The sequence below is a fragment of the Tupaia chinensis genome, unplaced genomic scaffold (genome assembly GCF_000334495.1).
Source record: "Tupaia chinensis unplaced genomic scaffold, TupChi_1.0 Scaffold000627_1, whole genome shotgun sequence".
NCBI lineage: Eukaryota > Metazoa > Chordata > Mammalia > Scandentia > Tupaiidae > Tupaia > Tupaia belangeri.
This window is the reverse complement of record NW_006160147.1, coordinates 1563781-1573019: the sequence shown is the minus strand read 5'-3', so window position 1 is coordinate 1573019 and position 9239 is coordinate 1563781. Positions and strand designations below refer to the sequence as shown.

General features: G+C 54.5%; 1 protein-coding gene across 1 annotated transcript in view; it reads left to right on the top strand.

The window, feature by feature from the left end:
* The window catches only part of CHIT1 (chitinase 1), an 11796-nt gene extending 3313 nt beyond the window's left edge, over window positions 1-8483 (top strand). Inside the window, exons 4-11 of the mRNA XM_006159172.3 lie at window positions 603-659; window positions 1940-2105; window positions 2326-2450; window positions 3088-3211; window positions 5525-5710; window positions 6011-6124; window positions 7342-7468; window positions 8039-8483. Of these exons, the coding sequence (XP_006159234.1) occupies window positions 603-659; window positions 1940-2105; window positions 2326-2450; window positions 3088-3211; window positions 5525-5710; window positions 6011-6124; window positions 7342-7468; window positions 8039-8283 (1144 nt within the window). The 3' untranslated portion in view covers window positions 8284-8483. The remainder of the gene's footprint in view (window positions 1-602; window positions 660-1939; window positions 2106-2325; window positions 2451-3087; window positions 3212-5524; window positions 5711-6010; window positions 6125-7341; window positions 7469-8038) is intronic.
* Window positions 8484-9239: the final 756 nt, after the last annotated feature.

The following is a 9239-nucleotide window of genomic DNA, read 5'->3' as shown; positions in this document are numbered from 1 at the left end:
TATATATATGTATGTATGTATATATATATATATAATTTTTTTTTTGGAGAGGTTTTTGTTAGGGCACGTGCACTTGCCAGCAAGACAAAGAGAGACAGAGAGACAGAAAGCGAGAAATCACCCCCAAGTGGGGATGGCCACACCGCAATCCCTTCTCTCCCATTCTCCTCTTGGGATCCAGGGCACACACGCACACATACCCAGTGTGAGTTTAAGCCACTGGGTCCAGGACTCGAACTGTGGTCGACTACATGGGAGTCCAGCGACATAGCCATTATGCCAATTGCTGGTCCCACACCCTATAGCAAGTTAAAAACAAACAAACAAACACTTCTCTGAGAACCCACCCCGATTAACGGCCTGCTCCCTGAATTCTTGCTTGTGCACACAAGCCATGTCTCCGTAGGCCGACAGAAAGACCTCGAAGTCCACAGCCCGTCTCTTTCCTAGCGTCCAGCCTTCTTCTTCCAGCATGCTCAGTACAGACTGTGCACAGAGCCCCCTGCAGCCCTGCTCCTGTGCTCCCTCCCCCCATGAGCCCCACCCATCGGGAGGCCCGGGAGCTGGCGGAGTGAATTCTGGCATGTCTCCTATCTCCCTAGGAATCCCAAGCTGAAGACTCTGTTGGCCGTTGGAGGCTGGAACTTCGGCACTCAGAAGTGAGCTGACAGTGGGCCCCCGTGCGGAGCCCTGGGATGGGGACACCTGACACACTGGCCGGAGGGAGCCCTGGTCAGGGATTTGGGGCCAGGATGATGTGTGGTGGGACTGGGGGGCGGGGCAGTAGGGGCTGGACTCCGCTGACTCCTCTGGGTTCTCAGTGCCCCATCGGTTGTGGGCTTAGAGCAGTCTTGCCAGAAGTGTAAGGTCTAAACACAGCTCAGAGTCTGACCTCTTCAGGCCTCAGTCTCTTCTTCCATAAGATGGGGAAGAGGGAGGAGTCCGACTAATCCCGGGAAATAGAGGGTCTTCTTTTCCAAGCTCTGAAATGGGATATCTCGTCTGAGAAAGAATTCGTGTTACGTTTCTGATGTAAAGGACAATCTGTGAGACTGGGCTCCCATGCCAAAATGTTGGCATTTCTGGGACAACTTTGATGACTTATAGAGATGACGGATGGGTTACTAAGAAATAGACTTTTCCTAGAAAATCCAGAATATGATTCCCAAAAGTCTGCTCAGTCTTTCTAAAATCTTTTCGGGTGACAAGCCCTTTGGAGAATGCAATGAAAGTTATGACTCATCGTCCCAAAATAATACTCATGTGCAGATAATTTCTTCATTGACATTCAGGGGGTTTTAGCCTGGTGTCTCCAGGCACATGGACCCCACTTAAGAATTGCTGCTAGTAATTAAATTATAAATGAATAAAAATACATTAAAATAGCATCAGTCTATAACCTAAGATCCTCCCAGAAGTCCAGAGACTTCCTACAGGGACACTGAAGGAAGATGGAGAGAGGTGGTCTTGGGGTGGTTTGGGGGACTAGGAGCACTCAAGACTAGTAACAGCACTCTCCCAGTGCAAGTTAGGATGACCAGGTTAGCCCGCCCGGGAGCTAGAACGGCAGGCTCGCAGGTGAACAGGGCTCCGCTAACCTGGCTGTAACTTCCATCTTAGAAACGGATTTCTCTTCTTTTTAAAACTTATCTGCCAGGGATGACCCCTAGCTCTGATTCAGGGTGGGGCAGCTCAGGGATGTAGCCGTAAGCTTCTGAAGGAAATTCTGGGGAGCAGGGCCGCCAGCACGTCCATGTGCCCCCGATTATGTTAATGCTTGGGGGTAGAGAACCCTTGGCCAGGCTCATCGGTAGATTTCCCAGCAGCCTCTGAGGCAGGACTCCCAGAGCACCTCCCAGGCTGTGGAACACCAGAATCTCAAGTGTTTTCTGACTTGTCTGGTCCCAGAAGGCCCATGCTCCCTGTTACCACCTCACAGGTTCACAGACATGGTGGCCACGGCCAACAACCGTCAGACCTTTGTCAACTCAGCCATCGCGTTTCTGCGCAAATATGGCTTCGATGGCCTTGACCTTGACTGGGAGTACCCAGGAAGCAGGGGAAGCCCTGCCGAAGACAAGGAGCGCTTCACAGCCCTGGTACAGGTATGCTGGGCAGGGGAGGGTCACTTGTCACCTGGTCTGCCAGGAGACCCTGAGTTGTGGCCCGCACAGGGGGGAGCTGCTCCGTCTCCAGCATCACCTGCATCAGGATTAGCATAGCACAACCAGCCAGTGGGCAGTTCACACTCCTGAGAGTGACACCTCTGGGGGCTCGTGGGGCTGTCCAGCCCCTGCCTGTGTTTTCTTCAATCTGCCCCCGCAGGACTTGGCCAGCGCCTTCCAGCAGGAAGCTCAGACCTCAGGGAAGGAACGGCTCCTTCTGAGCGCGGCTGTCCCAGCTGGGCGAAGCTACGTGGACGCTGGATATGAAGTGGACAAAATTGCTCAGTGAGTCTCAGGAAGATGACCCGGACCCCCTTCTACCGAGGGAGGAGAAGCCAAGTGCAGACCAAGTTCCCCAGGAGGAGGGCGGATGTTCTCCTACTAGGTGTAGCACCTGGGACAGCCGCTCCCCACCCTCCGTGCTCAGTGTCAGCCAGCCACCTTCTCTGCCCATTCTCTGTTGCTTAGTAACTGAATAGCTGGATCGGGGTGATGTGCAAAGGACAGGGGTTTATTTAGTACGTGGTTTCAGAGGCCCACAGCCAAGGGGCCATATCAGGTGAGTCTTCCTGTTGGTGGGGACTCCTTGCAGGGTCCTGAGGTGGTACAGGGTATCACAGGGTGAGAAGGCAAGAGCAGGGTGTGTCTTCCTGTCTCAGCCCCTCCCCTTATAAACCACCGGGGTCCAAGCAACCCCGGGGTGTGCTGTATTGAATCCTGATATCCTTCCAAAGGCCCCATCTTTTAAACACCATAGTCAGATTGCTTTCTTCTTTGTTTTTAATTATTTTATTTTGTTTTTAAAATTTCTTTCTTTATTCATGGTAGAGTGCGTGCTCACACGTGAGTGAGAGAAGGCTGAGAGAGGGAAGGGTGAGAGAGCTCGCGAGCCCTACAACCCCTCTTTCCACACCTCCTGCAGGAGCCTGGATTTTCTCAGCCTCATGGCCTACGACTTCCACGGCTCTTGGGAGAAGGTCACAGGACATAACAGCCCCCTCTTCAAGAGGCAGGGAGAGAGCGGGGCAGTGGCCGAATTCAACGTGGTAAGTGACCCAGGGATGAGGCTGGACTTCCCGGCTCAGTGGCTTCTTTTGACTCTCAGGGCTCTAGTAGAAAAGAATACAGGAAACCTAGGCAGGGCACTGAACAACTGCGGCTTTTGTTTCTTTCTTTCTTTGCTTATTTGTCGTTTGTTTGCTTGGTCCACACCACTGCCGAGGGGAAACCTCGCTTCCATGGCACGTAGGCTGATAGGCTGATAGGCTGATAGCAGACACAGACTCATTCAGTGACAGCAAACAAATAAGCGACCGATGGGGAGGCCTGAGCCAGAGCCAGCCCGCTCCCGCCTCCCTCACACACCCCACCCCACTTCCTTCAAGACACAGGGTGAGCTTTTGCTCCCTGATGACCTTCTGGAAGGTGCTTTCAGGGCCAGGCTCTTTCCCAAGTTGATAACATCTCAGTGGGGGTCCCTCAGGGCAGAACAACCCCCACTCCCACAGCCCTTCAGAAGGGCAGGCTTTGTTTTAGACTGGGGCCAGGGAGTGAACTGGGCTCTCCTGCCCAACTCTTCCTCATTGAGCAACCTAGGTATTTTCTTTATAAGCCCACTCTGTGTTGTAAAAATTAGGAATACTTAGATTATTTTTTTCCTTAAAAAAAAAAAAACCAGCAATGACAAAAGCCCTAAATGAAAATGTTTTCCCCCTCTGAGGAGCCCCTGAGGAAGCCATAGCCCTGAGGAGCCCCCAGCCTAATGGGGACTGAGAGGGACTGAGGTCTAATTGGCACTGTCTCCTCCCTCTGGGTGCTCTGGATCCATGGAGGATGCTTTCTACAGACAGGCTTCTTCTCCACATGCTGTGTCTGTGTGTCTGTGTGTCTGGGGATAGCTTCTGGCCACAGGAGGGACATTTCCAAAATTGCATAAAAGAGCACTGTAGGTTAGCAGGGGGCCCTGACCTCTGCTCTCAGAAAGCGTCAGGCTAATCGCAGAGACATGTCGACGGACAGAAAGACACAAATATAAATAAACACAGTGAAAGCTGTTCTTTATCTAAATGCCAAGAGGACATGGAGTGACTCGATCTGGATGCAGCTAGGGTGGCTTCCTGGGGAAAGTGAGTCAATCCTCACTAGTCCAGCACACTTACGTCGGGCACCAGCTTGCATCCCGGGCCTGGGACAATCACATCGAGTGATCCCAGGTCAGCCAAGATCTCGCTCAGAGGCAGGTAGGAAGCCACGCACTGCTTTGCTTTCTCTCTGTGCACTCCAGTGGCAGGTGTTGTTCTAGGCATTAAGGATCCAGCGCTGAATTAAACAGACCCAGGCCTGCCGCGGTGGCACAAGCAATAGGGCACCAGTGCCCAAGACTCAAGCCATGTGGGTTTGGTTTCCAGGCCAGCTTAAACAGGATGGGCATGAATCTGTGGTCCTTGCTGACTCAGAGTTTATGGTGGGTGGGTCTCAACATGCTAGACCCTGGTGACTACCATCCCCCTCTCCCTCTCTTTCCTTTCTCTCCTCTTTCTCTTCCTCTCCTTCTCACACACACAAAAAAAGGACCCAATTCCCTGCCCTTATACTCAATGTGAAAAATTTATAATGATAACGGTAATGACCTACCCAGCCTTCACTGCATTGTGTGGACCTTATACGTGTGTTGTACCCTTTAATTCTCCCAACACTCATCCAAGTGGGTATCTTTATTCTGTTACACCTCATGGGTAGGAAACCCAAGTCTCAACAATATTCAGTGAGTTGCAGATTTCTGTCTGCTTTGTTCACTGATGTATCCCGAGCACCTAGGATGGTGCCTGGCCTGCAGGGAGACCTCTTGCAGGGACATTGTTTCAGGAACTCCAGAGTCCCTATTCTTTGGCCATAGTGCCATGTGGCTTATCTTACTGGGGTTGAAGAGCTAAGGCTTCTACAGAAGAGCAGGCAGGGTTGAACACAAATAAACGCTCTTGAGGTTTAGCTCTGTGGCCTGGTGATTAAGGTGGCTAGATTTCACAAGGCCAGCTGTGAGGTTCAAGCACTAGACCTGGTGGCTTGAGAAACACACCAGGCATCTGTATGTGTGCACGAAATCCAAGGAGGGAAAGATGAAGGATAAGGGATTATGGTGTGTGTGTGTGTGGGGGGGGGAGGCTGCTTTCTCTCCTGCTTCCCTCTCTGTCTCTCTTGGTGAATGAGGGTACCTTATAGCAAAAAACATAAATAAAGGCCACTGAAGCTCCCCCTGGGGAGTCCCTGACCTCCTTCCTGTCTCTGGAGACCCAATCTCTGACAATCAGAACCAGGTCAAAGGCAGAGAAAAGTAACCCTTCCCTCCTTGTTCTCCCCAGGACGCAGCTGTGCAATACTGGCTGCAGGAGGGGACCCCTGCCCACAAGCTGGTCCTTGGCATGCCCACCTATGGACGATCCTTCACCCTAGCCTCCTCGTCAGACACCAGAGTGGGGGCCCCGGCCACAGGGCCTGGCACCCCAGGACCCTTCACCAAGGAAGGGGGGATACTGGCTTACTATGAGGTAGGATTAACTGTTACCACTTGCATGCCCTCGGGCGGGGGAAAGGGCGCCTTGATCTGTAGTTTCTGAGCGCGGGTGCCAGGCCCCCAGGATTCTAGCCAGGTAGATTTCATCCATTCCAGCCTCCTCGGATTTACCTTTAAGCCCCGGTGCCTTGAGTTGAACCCAGACTCCAGGTCACTCAGTGCAGACTCGCCTGGGCTCTCGTCTTCCTCAGAGAGGACGTTTCCAGTCTCCTCCTGGAGGGAAGGGCTGGTGTTGCAGGAGCTTCCATCCACCCCTTTCCCTCTGCCCCCGCAGCTCTGCTCCTGGAAGGGAGCCACTGAGCACAGGATCGAGGACCAGAAGGTGCCCTATGCCTTCCGGGACAACCAGTGGGTGGGTTTTGATGACGTGGAGAGCTTCAAGACCAAGGTGAGGCCCAGGCCTGCTGGGAGGGGGGTGGGCCTTGGGTCTGTCAATCACATCAACTGGCAGCATCAGAACCTCTTCAAGGGTGAGTCTCTTTCTACATGTTCTAATGTTGTACACGCATCCATGGGATAGCATTCGGTACCTTTACCACCTATGATGAAGGAAAGGAAGAACTACAAAGCATTGCTCTCCACCGAGTAGCCCCGTAGACACATCAGTTTTACTAAACACAAAGACAGATGGAGAAGAAAAGTAGATCTGCTGAGGCGTGGGATGTTATCCAGTCATGGCGACATCAAAGACCTTGACCTATGACCTGCCCGCTACTGGGACCCTGGGCCTCCTTCCCATGACATCTCTGCTCCTGAAGAGGGAGCTGCACTTGCCTGTCTGTGTGGCCCACGCCACATGTTACGCAGGGTGGGTGCTTTCCAAGTGTAGACAAGGTACTTCAAGGAAGATGGGGGAGGGAGAGCAGTCCTGGCTGGGGTAGGGTCATGGTGGAAGGTGTCTGAGATCGGCCCCAGAGCACAGGCAGGAGGTGACACTCTGGGAGGAAAGTGGCCACAGCAGAGGAGGCAGAGGCTGGACTGTGAGGATAAGGTGGAGGCCCACCTAGCTGGACCCTGAGCAGGGACGGGTGCAGAGGGGAGCAGCCAGAGCAGGTTGGGCCAGCAAGGGGTCTGGGTCACCGTTGCTCTCCAGCCCCCAGTCTTGGCAGGGTTAGGGCACAGAAAAGCCCTCTGTGAGGGAACACAGCCATGCCCGCAGGAAGCCTCAGGAATCTGGTGGAGGAGAAAAGGCCCTGGTATGGTGGGGGAACAAAGACACAAAGACGGCACAAACCTGATCCCGATCTTCTGGGAACTGGTCATTCTCTGCGGTGACTGAGCTGACCACGCCCACAGACAGTACCTTCATCTCTGACCGAAAGTGACGAGGACATTAAGGCTTCCAACCTAGGGAGGCCCTGCACCAGTCACTCCTCACCTCTCCATCCCCACCCCACCCCAGGCCATGCTTAGGGCCGGGAAGGGCTTTCCAGCATGACTGGTGCCCTGCAGGGACCAGGACTCAGACATCAGGACTCCCAGCACATGCCTGTCTCCGGGAGCTCCGACCACTCCTGGGCCTACAAGGGCTGGAGGGAAAGGGGCCTGTCCAGAAGAGGAAGCCAGGCTTCCCGGGCCCTCCACCCACCTCTCCCGCATCCGCAGGTCAGCTACCTGAAGCAGAAGGCGCTGGGCGGGGCCATGGTCTGGGCGCTGGACCTGGACGACTTCAGCGGTTCCTTCTGCAGTCAGGGCCGGTACCCCCTCATCCAGACCCTGCGGCGGGAGCTGAGTGAGTAAAGGGCCAGGCGCTGGAGGTGGAATGGGGTTTGGGTACAAATCCCCCACCAAACCACAGGTCCTGGGCCCTTCTGAGGAAGTGGCTGTGCCCCAATACTGTGATTTCCAAATTGCGTGCACCCCTGGAAGCTGAAGAAACTATTGAAACAGATTTTCTTCTTGCACTCTTCCTTCGTCTCTTCCTGGTTTTGGCAATGCCAGCCCAGGTGTTGTGACAGGGCTCCCCTCCAGGGCCCTCAGCCTGGGGTAGCAGCTTGCTCTTCTTACCAAAGAGAAAGCCCGCACTCAGCCTATGGTGGGGACCCCACTCCCCTCACCCCTGTGGCTGGGTTTTGCAGATTGTCTATGGCCATCCAGTGCCCATGGTGCTTTCATCCGGGTGCTGTGTGCTGAGCTGTGCCCGGCTGTAGGCTGTGGGTGAGGCTCCTGCCTGGCTGTGCCCTGCCCGGGATCCCTGAGTGCTGGCTGTGTGGAGGGTGTAGACAGCCACTTGCCTCTGGTTGCTGCCTGTGTGCTTGGCCTGCCGTGGGGAGCCTTGGGTGAATCTTCACTGTCTCCCCAGGTCTTCCATACATGCCTCCAGGCCCCCCACAGCCTGAAGTCCCCACATTGGGCCCACCCTCTATGCCTGAGCCTGGCCCCAGCCCAGGACAAGATACCTTCTGCCAGGGAAGAGCTGACGGACTCTACGCCCACCCTCGGGAACGGTCCAGCTTCTACAGCTGTGCAGGGGGCCGGCTCTTCCTACAGAGCTGCCCAGCAGGCCTGGTGTTTGACCCTTCCTGCAAATGCTGCAACTGGAAGTGACTGCCAAGGCCCCCCCGACCCGTGAAGCTGGGGCCTGGGGTGGCTCCATGGGCTGCCTCCCTGCCTTTCCCTGGGCTACAGTCTGGGTCCTACCGGCCTCTCTGGTCTCCCCATATCCAAGCTTTCTGTGAGTCTGGGTCTCCTGGGCTGCCTCCATCACTTGCAAAATAAATCTTTAGTTTGCACCCTGTCTCCCCAAACATGGAGACTTAAAGAGGCTTTCTAAGCACACCATTGACTTCCAAACTGCCCTGGGAGCCAAGACGGGAGGGTGAAATAGCCATGCCCAGGTCAGAGGCAGGTGGGAAGGTGGTCCGTTCCAGATGAGCCAGGTCTCACCTCGATGAGTCCACTTCCCAGTGGGCAGCTTCCAGCCCTCAGGTGAGGGCACACGGGTCATTGACGCAGAAAGCTTTGGAAAGAGCTTTTCAGGCAGGCCTCTCCTTGGGTGTTATACCGAGGATGTGCACTAGATGGCAGGAGAGAAGAACTTTCCAGGCCGTAGGACTCTGCCACTCAGCCTCTATGCGACAGGTCAGACCTCAGGAGCTAAGTGCTCCTGTGAAAGGACCCTGTTTGGGGCCCTTCATGTGCCTTATCTCACCCCGTTGCAGGTGATCCAGGCCCAGTTACTGTCCTGGTGTTACAGGTATTTCAGTTGAGGACTAATTCTAACCAGTTCTGAGTCTAGAACCAAGGCTGAACTGGGCCCAGATGGGCCAGAGGAGTGAGCAAACACGGTGTCCCTTGCAGCCCAGGACTGCTCCTTCGTCACTTATTTGAAGCAACTCTGCACATAATCTAATGGTCTAACCCTTCCTGTGTTTGGTGTGGCATTCTGGCGGCCAGCTTGGGGTGCCGAGGAAGGCAACCAGCCCAGATGGCAGAACAAGCGCCTTCCCTAGAACAAATGCCTCCCTGTTCCGTTTCCACCCCTGCCGGGCCTCAACCTTCTG